This window comes from Xiphophorus hellerii, chromosome 18, assembly GCF_003331165.1.
Source record: "Xiphophorus hellerii strain 12219 chromosome 18, Xiphophorus_hellerii-4.1, whole genome shotgun sequence".
Classification (NCBI taxonomy): Eukaryota; Metazoa; Chordata; class Actinopteri; order Cyprinodontiformes; family Poeciliidae; genus Xiphophorus; species Xiphophorus hellerii.
Genome location: NC_045689.1, coordinates 24,030,223 through 24,048,239, shown reverse-complemented (window position 1 = coordinate 24,048,239; position 18,017 = coordinate 24,030,223). Strand labels below are relative to the sequence as shown.

Below are 18,017 nucleotides of genomic sequence, written 5' to 3'. Positions count from 1 at the left end.
TCTAATTTCAGCTTGTTTAAGTGCAGTTAAAAGTTTTAAAAAGAAATAATTTTCAAGTCCATTTTTTTATGTGTCTCATCTGATTTAGAAATGACAGAATGCTTTGTTTTAGTTCACCCAACAGATTGGACGTCAAAGGATAAATTAAACTTATGAAACCTTGCTTTTAACAAAGCTTGTGAAACTCGACTCCGACATTTCCGCGGAAATTTGAACGCCACACAACTGGAACGCCGATGACGCAAACACGTAAACTGCAAGCGTTTGGTTGTGGTCAGAACAGAGGAAGCCAAGAAGGGGATCAAGGAAACCTCTAGCATCGTAGATAAACACCCCTGAAGAGGTGTGAACCCAGCGGTCACACAGCTGCAAATATACCAGAAAGAACCGTAAAAGGGTCCTTGACACAGCGAGGGTCAAGATGTCTGAGACATACGGTAGGTTTGTTTAGGGTTGGTGTGTAAATTTAGTTGTTAAACGTTCATGGCTCTGTCCTGTACGTACTCCTATGTGACAGGTTGACTCTTAGCAACGCCGCTAGCTAGCTTGGTGTAAATATAGCCGATGAGACGCTTCATTGCGCTTATAGTGAGCATTTTAAGCTTATATCTACCATTTAACTGAATTACTTTGCGACCTCTGCGTCTGTTAGCTAACACTCTTGTCCAGCAATGGAGGATTATGTTGCCCCGTTAAGCAGTCGGTGTAACGTGAGCAAACAGATGGAGAGACGTGGTAAGTGAAAGTTGACTAAACTTCTGACGAAATGCAACAGCAGCTCTTTGTCGGGCCGCAAAGATGGTTCTTGCAGAAAGTCCGATAATCTGGTTGATTGAATTTTAAGCCAGAGGAATCCATATTGGCTGCAATAACCTCGCCGCATTTTTGAGTGGTGATAGTTTTAATAAGAAGTAGCCTTTCGTCCAAGGCCGAGAAAGAGGAAGCTCCGCGGAGCTGCGGTTCATTACGCCGCAGCTACCTGTAGATCTGCAGCAGCTAAACGTGTCGTGCATCAGTTCCCCATCCTGAATCAAAGCAACTGCAAAGTTCTCCTTTTCATAAAGCGGGAGATGCGCAAAAACCCAGCCGCTGCCGTTTCAATTTCTTTACTTGTGCTAATATTCGTCAGTTTTCTGTTTACCTCGACTCTGTCTGCTGCAAGCTCCAAGAGCACGCCGATTCTCACATCACAGATGTTTTGAAATGCCACACCATCAGCACCCTCTCCTGTTGCGCTCCCAGTCCCACTCTCGCCGCCTGTATCTACTTGAATTCCCCTCGCCGCCTCACTCCTTGTATGAAACTTTATCCATGGGGGTTGTATATTTGAGGAAAAGTGCCAGCTCTAATGGTAGCTATAATAGCCTTTCATCGATTTCTGCCTCAGTCTCCCTACACTGTCTTCATTGAAGCATCGGTTCTGCAAACAGCGAAAGCATCATGAAGCAGTAGTTGCATGTTAATCGGTTGCAGCTGGAATTTATTTAATATTTAATTTATGTTTGCATGTTATTGCAATGTTGTTGTTTGCAGTACTATTGTGATAACAATAAAAATGGCAATAGGAACAATTTATTACTTATATTTTAGGTAACTGTGTGGCTCTGACTGCATGACAGAGCAGTCATATCCCCGCAAACACAGATGCTGCTTTTGAAAACCATATCCGTCTGTAATACTCATCTTTAGGACACCAGTCACATAAACAAGTGTGATTTGTATCACTAAGCTGCATGCAATCATATTTTTTGATTTATTGATATGTATTGATTCTATTATTGAACAGAAAATAGTAAAGGTAAATAGGTTGAGAAAATAGGAAAAAAATATACAATTTGACATATTTGGGGGGTTCCAAACATCATTAATTGGACTTTATTGTGACAATGATAAATGAAAATACCTATAAGAAACGATAAATGGTGCAATACACGATAAATGCCCATCCCTTCATTCCTATCTTCTTTTTTCCTCATCTCTTGCCGTACTTTTGCCTCCGACTATAAGCTCCAGAAGTTTGAGTCTGGATAAAGTATGGCATTTTAACAAAGAGTTTTGTAGGAACCCCAGAAATACCTGATTAGTGCCTTTTTTTTAAGCAGCAGTGTTAACAAATCTGTTTTTGCTTAAGCTATACAAAATGGCTCCGAAATCCAAAATATAGCGAAAATAGCAAATAATTGTGTGTGTGTGTGTGTGTGTTATTGATCATTTTTGCAATACTTATTGCTTAATTTAGGCAACATGTGTCATGATGCCAAATTTTTGTTCATCTCTAATTGAAAGCATTTCATGTACAACTTTCACCGTCTCCTTGACAACTTGATGGCTGTTTGCAGTTCTTATGAGGCAAGGTATAAGGTATGATGTCTGAAACGCTGTGGCAAGCTTTTCGAACGGAAATGTTGCCTTTTGAGTCAATTTTTATCTTATGGAAACTGTGTTTTGCAGCAAAACACTTTGATTCATTCACCACTGCTAATCAGGTGGAATAAATCTGGCCTCTAGCTGGTGTTGTTAATGGAACCGCCCGCCTCAACAATGACGCACCATAAACCGAGTTGGTGAAGGTGGCTGCAAAACCACACAATAAGTAAATCTCACAGAAAGACGGAGTCTGCATTATACTGGTGAGCAGGAGCTGGGTAGCCTAAGTGGTCTGCCCTTGATCCTGACAAGAAAACCTGTTGGAAGCTGCAAAATCATTGAGACTGGGTTTGGCGGGGTCATCTTTCCAGTGAGCGGCAACTCTGACATGATGAAGAGCTACAATTAAATGGTTTAATTCAAGGCTTTCTCAGGTGTTCGTATGGCCCAGTCAAAGTCCAGGCCCAAAGCCAACTGAAAACTTGTGGCAAGATTTTAAAAAGGTTGTTCACTGACACACTTTATCCAGGCGAATGAGTCTGAAATATTTTACAAAGAAAATGGGAGAAAATTTCTGGGCTAAACGATATTAGAAGTGCTTATCATGCTATTATTGAATATTCCAAGGACAATTTTGTTAACAGTATTTTTTTTTTTTTTTACATTAATACAATTTTAGTGACCATAGTCATCTCAGCCACTGAAACTTATTGATCATAAGTGGGCATCTAGGGCTATTAGACCATTCAACTGGATATATGTAATTGCTATGCTAATTGTGAATACTTGACTGTTTATACAAAATCATGTACTATCCAAGTAGTCCTTTCAGATTGTATTATTGCTAACTTTGATATGGCATTTAGAGCTAAATTGAAACCTGACAGACTTTCAGTGAAAGGTGATTCAACAAAATATTAACGGTTCAGGTTTTAATCAGCTAAACATTTTGGAAACCATTTATTATGTTTCCCTTTTGCTTCTGAGGTGGCAATTCCTCCGATCAATATCTTCAAAGTTTTTTTTCTATGTCCAAGTTTTTTCGCCGTGAGACATGAAAAGTTTGCTACACTAAAACCATTTTTGACCTCCGACAAACAACCGTAGCCTGTACAGCCTGAAAGATTACATTCAAGGTTTTCTGATTAGTGGTGTGATTGGAGTTAGGCGGATGCTGTGAAAGTAATGGCTTTAACAGGATTAGGAGTTTATCCGAGGCTCGTCTCTGGTGCAAAGAGCGACAGCCGATCTGCTGCCAACGTCGATGATTCACGTTCATCTCTACTTCCTCTCATCTTTTCTGCAGACTTCCTGTTCAAGTTCCTAGTGATCGGCAGTGCTGGTGCGGGGAAATCCTGCCTCCTCCACCAGTTCATCGAGAACAAGTGTAAGTCTCAGTTAAAAGAGGTCAGCCGTCCTTCTTCTGAGGGGAAAAAAAAAAGATTCGTTGACTCACTGGTGCGCAGAATGAAACCACAACAACAAAGTGTATGCCGGTCCTGTTTTCTGACATTTAGTGCAGGGTATTGCTAATTATACTGTACATATTGTGCTCTGCAGCTGAATGGCTTTAACTGTCTTTTACAGACAGTTTTCTACTTTTTAATTTTAGAGCATTTGATGAAAATTATACTTTTTGTCATTCTGAAGGTCAACAGTGTCCTGAGTGAGTTTAAATCCGAAAGCTGTTTTGACAGAACAGACCATTATAGCTTCATAAAAGTCAACGTTGTTCAAGTGTATATAATAAACCTGTCATTCAGAGTGAAAGGGACATTTTGTAAAACAGTATTTAAACTGTTTGGACTTTTAAACTGTCAAGTTAATGTAATCAGGACTGTCAGCTGCAAGGATTACGCTTAAATAAAACGTTATATTGTAAATGTTTCAAGTTTTCAGATAAATCTCTGGTTTAGTGAATGTTTGGTTTCAGTTTTTCCAGTGGGATCAGGAGAGATGCAGCAGTCTGAGCAAGTATTTTTCCCCACTTAAAGATTTCAGATTTTTGTCACACTTTTGGATCGGCAAATTTCAAACAAATGTTTGCCGATCCAAGAGTTTCAAACACACAACACAATAACGGCAGTTGATATCAGGGTTAAAATGGTGGGAACGCCTATAAAGCTGTGTCCTTCTTTACTGCAGTGTAAACTAAATAAATATGACATTTCTTTGTTTTGAAACTATCCCATCACTCCTGTGCAGTCAAACAGGACTCCAACCACACCATCGGCGTGGAGTTTGGTTCCAGGGTGGTCAATGTCGGCGGGAAGACGGTCAAACTGCAGATCTGGGACACTGCCGGACAGGAGCGATTCCGGTAACGTCTCGTGAATTTTCCTGCCGAGGTTTCGGCAGTCTGTGAGCGAGATCAGGGGGTTTTTACCGAGCCCACATGCAGAGTGACAGTTAGACTCGTCACAATAGCAGATTGTGCTGGACGATAAATTGTCCCTGAAGTTATTGCGATAAACAATAATATTGTCATTTTGAGACCATTTTCAATTGGTGCAACAATAGTAATGGCATATTAAAGTAAATACAAAGTGTTTCATTTTTAAAGAATATTTAGGACATTTAACATTTAAAAATCCAAAATAAATGAACAGAAATAGCTTACAAAGGATCTGTAACCAAAATTTTGTTTTTTCATAAAGTATATATCTGTCAACGTAGACAGGCAAAAGTGTCAGGTAGGACTTTTGTAAAAATAAAAAAAGGAAAAGAATAAAAAGTGAAACGAACCACATGTCAAATGTTTGCAGCATTTTTCAAAATGTCGGTTCTTCAATGATATTAAAGTGGACCATCTCTCTGACAATTATTCTAACAGAAATTATTAAGCTAATTTCAATTCATCATGCAACTAATTGAATTATTGCTTATTGTGACAGTTCGTTTGCTCTCTGAAATAATTTTAGTGTATTGAAGTCGAGTGTTTACATGAAGAGAGCGTTTTTGTCTTACATTGTGTCTTTTCACAGTTCTGTGACGCGTAGCTACTACAGAGGAGCAGCTGGAGCCCTGTTGGTGTATGACATCACCAGGTAATCACTGCACTCATTAACCTCACTTCCTGTTTTTTATGTCCTCTTATACTTAAAATGATCTGTGTTTAAAAAAAAAAAAAAAAGAAAGAAAAGCAAAAACAACTCCGTGATGGTAGCCGTCCAAAACCAAATCATTTTGATCTGCTGCACATACTGTACATACGTCCTTACATATGTATGTGCAGTTGCATCTGGCTGGACTCAAAATTGAAATGTACTGTTGTCTGAAGCTCCACTGCAAATAGTTTTCTGCTTTACTCACTTTAGATCGATCTTCTCTCTGTCTGTTTTTGTAAAATATGAGTAATAGCCCATAACTGTTATAGAGTCCCCATAGTCGAATGACTAAGTAGATACAGTGAGACATGAAGAGTAAAGTTTTGTGAAATTGAGGGAGGGGAATGAGGCAGAGAAGGAATGTGATCCAGTTTGGAGTTTCTGTAACCAAAGTGAGGTCTCATCTGTGGGCAGCAGGGAGGCAGTCGGCATTCTTGGATTAAAGGAAGGAGAAAGATCATGGGAAGCAGATTGAGGTCGAGTCGCCTCATTTCATCACTGTGCGGACAAGGAGTTACATCAGCCTGTGCTTGTCGGTGAAAACAGCTGTTAAACATTAATATACAGGCCTACACCCTGTTTTACCTCACTGACCTCATGTTGCCATAGACACCAAGGCACGCAACAGGCTGTTGTTGAGCAATATTATGTATATCACGTACCACTACGTATGTATGTGGTGATTGCCAACACGTCAACATGGGGACAAAGCTTAGCTGGACCACCAGGTTTGCAGTTGGGCCACTCTAGGATCTTGTTTTCTAACCTTACACTGCTATAAGCTTCTCCACAACATTCCCTCTGTCCTGCCTGCTTTGTTTGTTGGTCTTCATGATGCCGTTTCTTCCCACTCATAGTCATTGTCAAGTTAAAAATGATAAAATGCGAGTTTGTACTTTTAGTCGAACGAAATGTGAAAAATACCCTTTGTTCATTTCATATTCCACACTGAAACTTCATTCAACTTGTTGCGTTGCAGCCGTGAAACTTACAATGCGCTGACCAACTGGCTGACGGACGCACGGACACTAGCGAGCCCCAACATCGTCATCATCCTGTGCGGAAATAAGAAAGACCTGGACGCGGAGAGAGAAGTGACGTTTCTGGAAGCCTCGCGGTTTGCTCAGGAGAACGGTAACTAGCGTTGGGTTTATCTCGCAAACATTTCGCGGCTGTGTTCGTCTCATGAAATTCTACCCGCACGTTTTTTGCCTTGTACACAGAACTAATGTTTCTGGAGACGAGCGCTCTGACGGGTGAAAACGTCGAGGAGGGATTCCTGAAATGTGCTCGCACTATCCTCAACAAGATAGATTCAGGTACGCTTTAAGTTGGTTTGGTAAAGACGGGGACCTCTGCCAGAGTTTGGATATATTCAATTTATTTTTTTATGGTGACATTTTCTTTCCTTTTGGTTCCTTTTTAAAGGGGAGTTGGACCCTGAGAGGATGGGCTCAGGGATCCAATATGGAGACGCCTCACTGAGGCAGCTGCGGCAGCCGAGAGGCACGACGACGCAAAACAAGCAGCAGTGTAACTGCTAGGGGTCGGACTCCGACCTTACTTGAACCCGCTGGCCCATACGGAGAGACCGCCCCCTACAGGTAGGTAGCAAATCATCAACCGAGGCTGGATCACCTCACTGTTCAACGCTCTGAAACTGATGAGACAACGTCCGTTTCTTCTGCAGCTCATCTCCAGGTGTTTTTGGGTGTGTGCGACTGCTGTCTCATGCACTTTAGACCACCTGGATCAATGTTGGTGGGTTGGGGGCACTACTTTCACCCCTGACCTCCAACCTCTGGTAAGCCTCCTTACCTGAGTGGTTCAGGTTTTCATCCCGCATCTGGACAGCTTAACCCCCCTCCCTCTCAGTGCGAAGAAGGTACGATCACGAAGAAGGCACGAAGACGCCAGAGGAGGACAAGTCAAGGGTTGTTTGTTTTGAGCTTCTCTCCCGTCGTTTTCCGTCTTCGCTTTCCCACGCTGGTTTTAAGCAACCCTAAGATGTTTTCCTAAGTTTGCACTTCATTGACTATAAATGATTGTGAAGCTCCTTCGAGCATTTTCATCACTCGGCCTTCGGCTGATTAGTTAATCGAAGCAAATCGTAACCGATAGTGACTCTGTGATAAACAGTCTAAATGTGTACTTTTAAAAGAGGTCATCTTCCTCTATAGTTTGGCTTAAAAATGTCGTATTCAGGTTTCTATCAGATGTAACGTCGGTGGTTTGTCATCTTGTGATACGTCATACTTCTCATTTGATCAGAAAATTGAAGAGTAGTGGGGTTCAGGTGGAGCTCACTCAGACCCTGAGTGTTCAATCATTGAGTGTTGAAGTGGAAAATGCTTGGTTTTTGTATTGCAAATGCACTGTAATGATGCAGAGCGATGGCTTTTAGGTTATGCTCCATACTTTAAATCCACAGTTTTGGTCAGAGGTTTGCATCCTTTCATCCACCACATTGATCCTGTTCTTTCTTCTTTCTTTTCTGCAGTGATTATATACCATACAGTTGCAATGAGTTTTAGATGCAAGAATTGGGAGCACCAATGTGAATTGATTGCGGCTTTTTTTGTTGTTGTTGTTGTAGTCCACACAGCGTCAAGATTGCATATGAACCCTCAAATATAAACATACAGTAATATTTGCACAAATTTCTGTTTGCTAGCTGTAGAGAAACTACACGTCTTGTAGCCATAATAATAATTCTGCCTGGACGTTTTTGCCAGTCTTCTCAAATTTGTTTCGGGACGGCTCAAACTGTAGAGCAGAGTTTTCACATTTTCAGTAGGGGTCAGAGCAGAGTATGTGTATATATATATATATATATATATATATATATATATATATATATGCACACATGTATTTACAATTTAACATCTTCACATGTGTTGTTTTTGAAGCCATTGAAGCTGTATGTTCTATAATAATTTTATACTCCAAAGAACACTTAAAACAACTAATTTCAGCCCAAATTAAAAGGTGACTATTCATTTAAATATCTGACCTAAACTGTGTTTTACTCCAAAGTTTCACTCCCCTCCACGTCAAAGTGCAACAAAGAGGAAATTTGATTTCCAAAGTTCCCAACATGTAAATATTGAGCGATATTAAAAGGTTAAGGCGGTAGGACCTCTCTGATGTCTAGTCCTAACTCACTGACAGATTAGGAGTCATTTGCCTTTTTATTAAAAACCAGTGTTTTGCTCCTCTTCCTGGGCTTTTCCTTCATGAACTCCCAATGATCCATGCTGCTCTCCAAGCTAATGCTGGTTCAGGAATCTGACGGCAAGTGCAGCTTCCTGCTTTTGGAAGCTTTCATGCTCCCTCAGATTCGTCTTCAAGCTTTGCGGTCAATTATTCATGCGTGGGGAAGTGATGATTCAGAAATCTGTTTGCAGCCTTAAAAGCAACTACTTAAGCACACAAACTATAAGGAAGTATTAGGGTCATTTGGAGGAAAACAAATGACCCTAATACTTATATTAGGGTAGATTTTTTTTTTTTAATGTATTTTTCTAATTTCCCATTTGAGAATAAAGTTGAAATGTCGAGAATAAAGTCGAAGGGGTTGGTAGGAGTGTCAAAAGTTTGATTTGAAAATAGTCAAAATATTGAAAGAAAAAAAACATTTTGGTAAGATTAGAACATTAGAGTTGGAATCGAAAAACCTTTTTCGAGAAAATGTGACGTGTTGAGAAAAGACCATTTACTTTTTCAAATTGTTGTGGGAAAAAAGTCATAAAACATTGTCATAAAGAAAGAGAATGTCAAAAGAAAATTGGAATTATCAAAAATTGAGGTGAAATGTATTCTTGACACTATGACTCAAGATTTCAACTTTTAAAAAAAAATCTATTTTGTTCTAGTTTGTTTTAGTGAGCCAACTCAGGTTATAAATTACTTTAGGAGGGTGGGGTGTTTCCTCTGTCCTTGGACAACTGGGGCAGACATTCTGGTGATGCTGGGGAGAATCGGGTTCCACTTCAGTACCTTTACAAACCCCCCACCACCACCTTTCTACTAGAGAGACAGACACTGCTTGTGTGAATCGCCCATCCAATGGTTGATGAAAACAGCCAGCTAACGTTTATCTTTATCCTGAATTATGAGGTCCTGTCCCTCCAGGCTCGCGGTGGATATTTTAATCCAAGTGAGTCGGCACACTGACGGGAAACTGGGGAGGACTTTCTGGGTTTTTAGAGGGGTGAAAATGTGTTGCTTTACATTGTGTGAGTCTGTCATTTCTGAAAGTGCACTTTTACTTTTACAATTTTGTTTTCTGAATATGCTGTAACTATAGAGATGTAAATGTTATTTTACTTGAAAAGATATACTTTAATAAAGATTTTAATGTAGATGTTATCAGCTCTTATTGAATTACAACTGAGGTTCCTAATTTTGGTCTTCTTGTGTCTGTCGTTACCCTCTAGTGGAGCAAAATCATCTTGTTCGCTTTGTGAGAAAGCAGCTGATAATTTCTGTTTTATGCACATTTATTATTTAAAACGTTTCAGTTCTGCTGACTCGCGGTTAAAGCGCATCAATATGTGTGCACAGGTTTAAACGGCAGTCATCAGAACAACAACACAAGCGTCGCTTCTTCACTTGTCTGGACTTCATCACTCGGGAAACGCAATCCTGACTCGGTTGTTTTGTAAATGATGTGATATATTCAGCCCAAATATTACTGTACATTTTAATTATAACCTATGTTGTAAATACGAATTGTCAATTGTCTTATTGAGGGTGAGTATTGCTCATTGTTTTAATTATGCAATTCCCAGTAAACTGCTTGTTTTTCATTTAAAAGGTTCTCTGTGTTTGTTTTCTTCTTCTTCTTTGGTAACACCAGAGGAGTCACTGAGTATAAACCAAGCCCTCCCTGCTGCTTCCTATGAGCAGCGACTACAATTCAGATTTATTGGCAGCTGCCTTGGTGGAGCCTGAAACTTCACGTCGGAATCTGCGCACTTGATTAATTTCTTCGGTCGAGTTGTTTCTTTTAAAGGCCGTCAGGTTGAGGCCAGGATACCAGAAGTCTCCCGCGGTAAATATAACATGCGCCCTCTGCGTCCAGTTGTGTGAATTTATGCTCCCGGGTCGGTGGAGTAACGACTCGAGGGGCGTAATGTTGCTGATGTGGACACATTGACTGACTGATCGCACGCCTGCTGTGGAGATGACCTCACAACGGAATAGTGGGGTTTACTGCGTGTGAGGTTTGGCCACTAGATGGTGCTAAATGTTAGCCAGAAGATGCTGGCTTACATTTTCTCCTAACGATTTTAGGAGAAAATGAGGCTTCTCCTTATTTTTTTGGCCGTATTTCTGTCTTGCCAAAAAATAATACAAGTTTTAAGATCAGTGACTTTATGAGGTTTCAGTAGGATTTAATAGTTTAAGTCGTGCCAAAGATTATTAATGCATTTTATTTGTAAAGCACTTTTCTAAAAACTCAGTTTACAAAGAAAATTAAAAACGAAAAAAAAAAACCCATTATGTTCTGGATCATTTTAAACTTGAATGTTATTTTATTCTATTTAGGTGTCAGATGCACAAAGTAGAACCTCTGCCTTAGTCTTGGGTCATTTGTGTCTTTTAATTTTTTATTTTTTTCCCAGGTTTGCCCTCCATTTATTCAGCCATCAACTTTGACCAGTTTTATTCCTTTCTACAGAAGAGCATCTCTGCAGCAGGATGATGCTGCCACCATGTTTCATGGTGGTGATGTGCAAATTTAGTTTTCCACACCACTCAGCATTTTACATGTCAGGCTCATCTGACCAGAGCACCAGCAAGTTCCTCTGGATTTCTTTTCACCACTCTTCCATAAAAAACAGGATGTGACGTGCATGACTCACTGCGCTGCCAAACGAACCTAAGCTGTTAATCTCAGCAGCTCCTCCAGAGATACAGCAGACTGATTAATGCTCTTCCTGTTAGACCTGTCAGTTTAGGTGGACAGTCAGTCACTGATGGTGTGAATAGAACCTTTTATAATAATTTTTACAGCACATTTCAGCAACAAGGCAAGTCGAAGTGCTTTGCACTGGAAAAACACAATACAATGAACAAACAAAAAAGTAACACTATAAGGCATAGAGACTGAATGCTGATTCTCCATGTTTGGTTCTGTGGATACAGAGTAGACTAGAGCCAGAAGACCCAAGTGGTCTGGAAGGTTGACATAGCAACAGGACTTTCATGTATTTTGGTGCTGTGTCGTTCAGTGACTTATAAACTAAAATATTTTAAAGTCCATTCTCTCGGAGCCAGTGGAAGGACTTTGGAACTGGAGTGACACACTCCATTTCCTAAAGTGTTAGTGAGAACGTGTGCAGCAGTGTTTACATTTTCAGATCCACCGTAGGCTCTGGTCGAGTGCAGCCCGGTACAGTCGCAAGAGGGATTGTCAATCCGTAAACAAGGCACAAGCAATGTTGATGTTTTGGTCAATGATTTCAGCTAAGAACATTTCCCTTGCATGTTTTAGTGTTGAACGGCAGCTTCGCAGGCTCTCTTTGTAGTTCTCATACTGAACTGAAGTTTTGCTCCATTTTCACTCAGCCCTTTGACAATGGCCTCCTTCACTTCTAACTAGTTGAGTACGTATCCACTGAGATTTATTCCTACCAGACTCGACTTTCACTTTAGTGGGAGCAATGGAATCAATGATGCTTGACATTTTAGAAAGTTATCTACCAACTCATCTACCGGATTACCTGCTGAAAGGGAGATGGCAAAGTAAACTTGAAGGTTTCAACTGTGCTGCCTTTAAAAGGAGAAAAAAAAAAAGGCAAACAGGTTTATAACCCAACACTGCTTTAAACTTCCCCACAACTGTATACCTGTTATGCTTTTGTGATGCTGCTTGTTCATTGATTTTCTTTGAAGAACCCCTGAGCCCTTTTAAATATAAATATAGCTGTTCTCTGATTAAATTACACTCAGGTGGGCTATGTACGACCTAAGAGACTTGTCTTGGTAAACTGGGATCAATACAGATGTGCCTAACACGTTTTACATTTTTATTTGTAAAATGTTTACATTTTTTTAGATCAACGCTACTTTATGTCTAAAATCCCTTTAAAAATCACTGAAGTACTGTATATAGCTTTAATTGTGACAAAGTGTAAAAAAGGTGCAGGTTAATGGATACTCCCATGGCAGTCCCATCACTGACATCATAAGTCATACTAATAAAACAGTTTGGTCAATTTTTGTTTATTTACACAAAAAAAATGGGACATACAGGTATTGAACTGGAGACATCTCATAAGGTTCACAAGGAAGGAAGTGGCAGATTGTTCACTATTGTTCGATCGATAAAACATTTGTCAACATGTGAAATCAACTGTGCGACTGGATATGGTTAAAATTAGAATGACATTTTCAATTTCACAGGCGTTTAACTCCGGCAGAGACATGTATAAAAGCAGATCGTTTTGACTTCACGAGGGAGCTTAAAATTCAATTTCGCTTTACGGAGAGCCAAAGGAATGTACGACTCTGTCTGACTTCATTTCATAATACTCAACAACAAGATGCACTGTATTTACACACACCGCACTGAGCAAACATCACATTACTGCCTCATGGAAAATACGCTGAATGTCCAAGTTTCGTCTCCATTTTAAGTGTTTTGAGAGGGACCCAACAAGCACCATTTGTTGAAATAAAAAAAAAAAAAAAATCAGTCAAAGATAATTTATCGTGTCATCCACCACCCAGAAGGATGCCTGACACAGCACAGGTTAGCATAACATTGAAACTGTACTGCATTCGAGTAGGATGAACTCGCTGTGATGAGTTAATCGCTCTAAAATGAATTTCTACTTGTCGTCTGCTTGCAGCGAGAGTTGAATAAAAAATGCAAATGAGCCTTGAAGAATACTGTAATGTTCCCGAGGCTATTGCTTTTTGACTGCAAGGCTTTCATTACCATCTGTGATCCACATTTTCTTTTTGGTGCTTGTTAGTTAAACGTAGTGCCATTAGATGAATGTATGGGTTAAAGAGCAACAAAAGCGGACAGGGGCCAACAGTTTTACACTGATTTTAACAGTGCACAGAGGTAAATGAGTCAATTTACTTGTTAATACACAGAATAACTAGTTTCCGCACCCGCTGGCTGAGAGAGAACACAAACATGACTGCATCTTAATGAGGATTTCAAACAGTAACAAATACAAGTGTTTTTCTGTTCGCCTACTGACAACAATAGCTGTTCCACGTGTACAGAATATTGCAAAGTCTAATTTTTCAACGGCAAGCAGTTTAGTTTACCTCAAATATCAATATTTAGACAATATTGGCTATGTTCTCTAAACGCTGCTTCCTTGCGGCCATTGAAGAAGTGGCAGGAGAGAGACGTGGTGGCTTTTCAGAGCGATATAAAACACGGAGAAGCTAGGGTTGAATGCCAGGGGATGCAGATAAGTGGGGAAAGAGGGATCAACTTCTACTCTAGTGACTGGAGCATGAGGAGCTGCTTGAGGACCTTGGTCTGACTGGTCTCCCTGATCTCTCCTGCCAGGAACATCTCGTCCACCACGGTGTACACCTTGAAACGCACACGGGAAGTAAGACAAAAACGCACAAGGAGCTGTCATCTGTGCTGCATTTGGGTTCTAGAACAATCGCAAAGTCTCGACATGGAAAACAATCTCACCTTGTAAAAGTTGAACACAAGGTCCAGTTCACACACATTGTGAAAATATTCATTCAGCACCTTCAGAGAGAAGAAGCAGGAAAAAAATCAGGAGAAATCAATGTTCTGATTGAAACAAGCTAATTTAATAGCATGTTGAGTACAATAATGACTTCATAAATCTGCAAAAGTGTCAATTCTGTCTTCTACCGGCAGGAAGTAATTTTACATTAATATTGCTCATACACCGAACAGTGATGGAGAAGCTGCAGCACACTGAAAATATCAGCCACTTTTCACAAAACTGAACAGTGTGTCAAATGGGTGTGGAGCTACAGTACATCATGTCAATATGAAAAAGAAAACAGAATCATCCCAGAGGGATAAAAAAAAAAAAAAAAAACTAAAAAGGAGAGGCGGAAAACACATTTATAACATATTACATTTGCACGTTGAAGAGATTTTTATTTCAACCTGTTGTAATAATGTGACAGAACTCATTTGGTGTCTCTAACATCTTATTGCATTATTTAACTGTGCACGTCAGATAATGAGTAGTCTGTGGATATATAAGGAAAAGGGGGGAAAAAGCTCAATTTTTCTCTTATTTGTCTGAATGGATTAAAGATAATGGAATTCTCGAGCCACAGCTATAGCAACAAAAGAATGAATCAAAAAAAAGGACAAAAACAAGTATCTTTTTTTCTCTAGAAGTGGCCACATAGAACAAGACAGGGGGCTTTAAGATCCTGCATTGCTGTACATTAAATGCCTCTGTCAAGGTCAAACAGTAAATTAAAAGACCTTCGCTCCTGAGCAGTCAAGACAAAAATGCTCAACTGTTTGTCTTAGTAAAAAAAAAAAATAAAACTGACTGGACTTTAAGCTTGAAATTTCAGAAGGGAGTTAACTAAATGATAGAGACACATAGCTTAAGACAAAAATATTGCAATATATTGCAAACATTTTACAAACTACATGTCGGGTTGAAAAACCAGTTACACTTCATTTCTACAGTAAGTAGTTTTTACAATGTTTTAAGACTTAATATAGAAATTTGAATAACTTGAACCATCATTCATTTCAGTTTTGCTTTGCTTACATAGAAGCAATGGGGAAAAATTGTGTTCACAAAACTCAGCGAAAACAAATCCCATGGGATGGCCTCTTGATTCAGTACATCTTACTAGAGCTGTGTTGTAGCAAATTTTACCTTCAGAACTGCCTTAATTCTTTATGGCAAAGCGTGAACAAGTGCTTCTCAGAAATATTGGTCCATACAGACATGAAAGCATCAGGCAGGAACAGTAACTTATTTGATGTGCTTACAGTGAGATAATACTTGAACTGACTGGAAAAATAATACAAGTTTGACATTTAGATGCAGCAAGTAAATAAACCAGAAAGCATTCTTTAAAAAAAAAAACAATAAAAAGAATGAGAAACCCTCTGGAGACATTCCTGGAAACCAGCAGACCACAACAACTAAATCATCACAGTTCACATGCTCTGTCTACATGGTGTGTGTCTCAGTTACTTACCTCCACAAAGTTGTGGATGGCTTCGAGGTATGCCAGGTTGTTGTCGGTCACGTCCACGCAGATGCAGAAGTAGAGGCCAGCGTAGCGCCGGTAAATGATCTTGAAGTTCCTGAACTGTGGGAGTAAAACAAAAGAAACACTCTTAATAACTCAGCATCTCGTTTCATAACATCAGCACTTTCACCAGCGCTCAATATCCACAGCTTTCCCATCAAGAAAAGTTGCATAAACGTATAAAATCCGCAGGATGAAGAAGAAATAAAAACAAGGTCAGATCTTTGTTTATATCTGATGGCTTGGAGCATCAGATGCATCGACTTTGAATTGAAGGTCGTACAATTCAAGGTTGTACAGAAACTGAGGTTCCTTTGAGTTTAATGACTCATATTTAAACAAAGGAAAATGACTTGAGTGAATGAAAATGAGTGAATTATCACTAACTTTAGCCTCTCCTCTCCTAAAAAATGCCAATGCCCTGTACAATAGGCTACAGGTAAATGATTCGCTTGATATGAAAATGGTTAATGTAGGACCCCTACAAACACTAAAGCTTATATAATTTAAACCGAAATATTTCACATTTTAAGGTGTCTACATTTAAAGCGTTTTCAAAACACACAAAAAAAAATAGCTTTTCTTTTCAGCGGACACTTTCATTTTAAATAGTGATTGCAGATTTCATTTTGAGGGAAAACAACAGACGGCTTCCATGAGAATAGTCACATAGCATAGAGAGACTGCAGCTTTGCACCAACTAGTTGGAAAACAGCAATTATGTTAATCCAGACTCTTAGCAAGATCTTTTAACAACAAACACTCTTGGGAAAATGTTCAGAGCCGTCAATCTGCTGGAGAGAAAATTGCGCAAAGAATGAACCACGAGTTAAACGTGAACAAATCCCCTTACCTCAACAAAGTTGGTATGCTTGGCGTCCCTGACAGTGACCACGGCATGCACTTCCTCGATCAGCTTCTGCTTCTCGTCGTCATCAAACTGCATGTACCATTTGGCCAGCCGCGTCTTCCCTGCTCGGTTCTGAATGAGGATGAAGCGGATCTTTACGAGGAAAAAGATAACAGAAAAATAAACATTAGTAAAGCTACAACAAAAATACAAAAATGATCACCTTGGTCAAAGCAATTTAATATGGGGAAACAAAAATATATGTGTATTTAACGTTTTATAGGGTAGGCAAAAACGCAGAAGTGTGGACAGGTTGGTAAAGAAGTCCCTGTAGCTAAAAACTACTACTAGCCTAGCTAATGTGAAATGACAACAGCTGTTTATTTAGCAACAGGACAGTTCAATTAGAAAGCCAGCCATATTTTTAAACTAGTTTGGGTCAATTAAATACATTTTGACTCTTTAGGTCAATAAATAAATCGCTAGCGGTTTTTTTCCCTGCTGACTGAATGTCGAGCTTATCAGTCCAACCCTCAAACGGTAGCAAACTCCAACTGACATTTTAAGTAAAGCCCAGCAACGCAAAACAATGACATAGTTACCATTTTCGTTTTCCAAATAAAGTCTTTGCGAGCTTAAGAATACCGCGTTCCTGAGCAGAAAAAGCACCACTTCCACACTAACACATCAGGATTTCTTCTATCGACCGCTCGTCCGCTATCTTACCAAGCTAACCGGAAGTGCAAAGCTACGCTAAAGTACCGTTGCATGATGGGAATCGTGTTTCTGTTGCACTGGTAGGAACTCAGAGCTTTCATTTTTAGAACTACAAAACCCATAAATCCTGCATGACGATTTCTTAATGAGTTGCGTTAAAAGTCACATGAGTCCATCCGTTGGTCGCGATGCGGATACGGGAATTCCGGCTTTTGTTTTTAGATCCGAAAGAAGTGGCTCAGATATTTAACAAGAACTGTTTGGATTCTCTCACACAATTCTTTGAGACATTAACAATTATTAAACAACCGCTCTGACATTTCATTAGTATATGTATGTAGCTACGTCCACGAATATCAATACTGTTCAACTTCAGCTTTATTGCAAACTTTCAAATATTTTGAATACAGAAATGTCATTCTTGTTATGGACAAGGATATATGAAGCCAAACTATGCCACTCATTGCATTTAGGTACAGGAAAGCATGAGATTCTAACAATCCAATAACCATTACTGAATATGTCAGTAAAAATATAATATACTGTAACTAATTTTAAAACAGAAAAGTAACAATTATTTCAACTACTTCCAAAAACAAGTAATTAAACTAGCTGTGGCAGTTTTAATAATATTTTCAATAACATGTATTTTTGTAATTTCTATTTAAATACACATACTTTGGTGAAAATATAGAATAGACACCTGCCACATTAGTATTGTT

The 18,017-nt window shown here is 39.3% G+C and overlaps 2 protein-coding genes across 2 annotated transcripts; one reads left to right on the top strand and one right to left on the bottom strand.

Moving 5' to 3' along the window:
* The first annotated feature begins 263 nt into the window (after window positions 1-263).
* Window positions 264-10,292, top strand: rab4b (RAB4B, member RAS oncogene family). The gene is made up of 8 exons (XM_032590731.1): window positions 264-437; window positions 3,674-3,754; window positions 4,573-4,687; window positions 5,352-5,414; window positions 6,454-6,608; window positions 6,698-6,793; window positions 6,903-7,078; window positions 7,165-10,292. Exons 1-7 carry the CDS (start codon window positions 422-424, stop codon window positions 7,016-7,018), a joined length of 642 nt encoding a protein of 213 aa, XP_032446622.1. The 5' UTR covers window positions 264-421; the 3' UTR covers window positions 7,019-7,078; window positions 7,165-10,292.
* Window positions 10,293-12,688: 2,396 nt separating this feature from the next.
* Window positions 12,689-17,343, bottom strand: ap2s1 (adaptor related protein complex 2 subunit sigma 1). Its single transcript, XM_032590732.1, has 5 exons — window positions 17,181-17,343; window positions 16,582-16,731; window positions 15,675-15,788; window positions 14,155-14,214; window positions 12,689-14,046 (listed from the first exon to the last, which is right to left on the bottom strand). Exons 1-5 carry the CDS (start codon window positions 17,181-17,183, stop codon window positions 13,945-13,947), a joined length of 429 nt encoding a protein of 142 aa, XP_032446623.1. The 5' UTR covers window positions 17,184-17,343; the 3' UTR covers window positions 12,689-13,944.
* Window positions 17,344-18,017: the final 674 nt, after the last annotated feature.

Excerpts from the sequence above, each read along its gene's own strand:
- rab4b (XM_032590731.1), top strand. Across the intron at positions 4,688-5,351 it reads GCCGGACAGGAGCGATTCCG|TTCTGTGACGCGTAGCTACT; the intron begins GTAACGTCTCGT and ends GTCTTTTCACAG. Across the intron at positions 5,415-6,453 it reads TTGGTGTATGACATCACCAG|CCGTGAAACTTACAATGCGC; the intron begins GTAATCACTGCA and ends GTTGCGTTGCAG.
- ap2s1 (XM_032590732.1), bottom strand. Across the intron at positions 15,789-16,581 it reads AGCATACCAACTTTGTTGAG|TTCAGGAACTTCAAGATCAT; the intron begins GTAAGGGGATTT and ends TTACTCCCACAG. Across the intron at positions 14,047-14,154 it reads TTGTGTTCAACTTTTACAAG|GTGTACACCGTGGTGGACGA; the intron begins GTGAGATTGTTT and ends GTGCGTTTCAAG.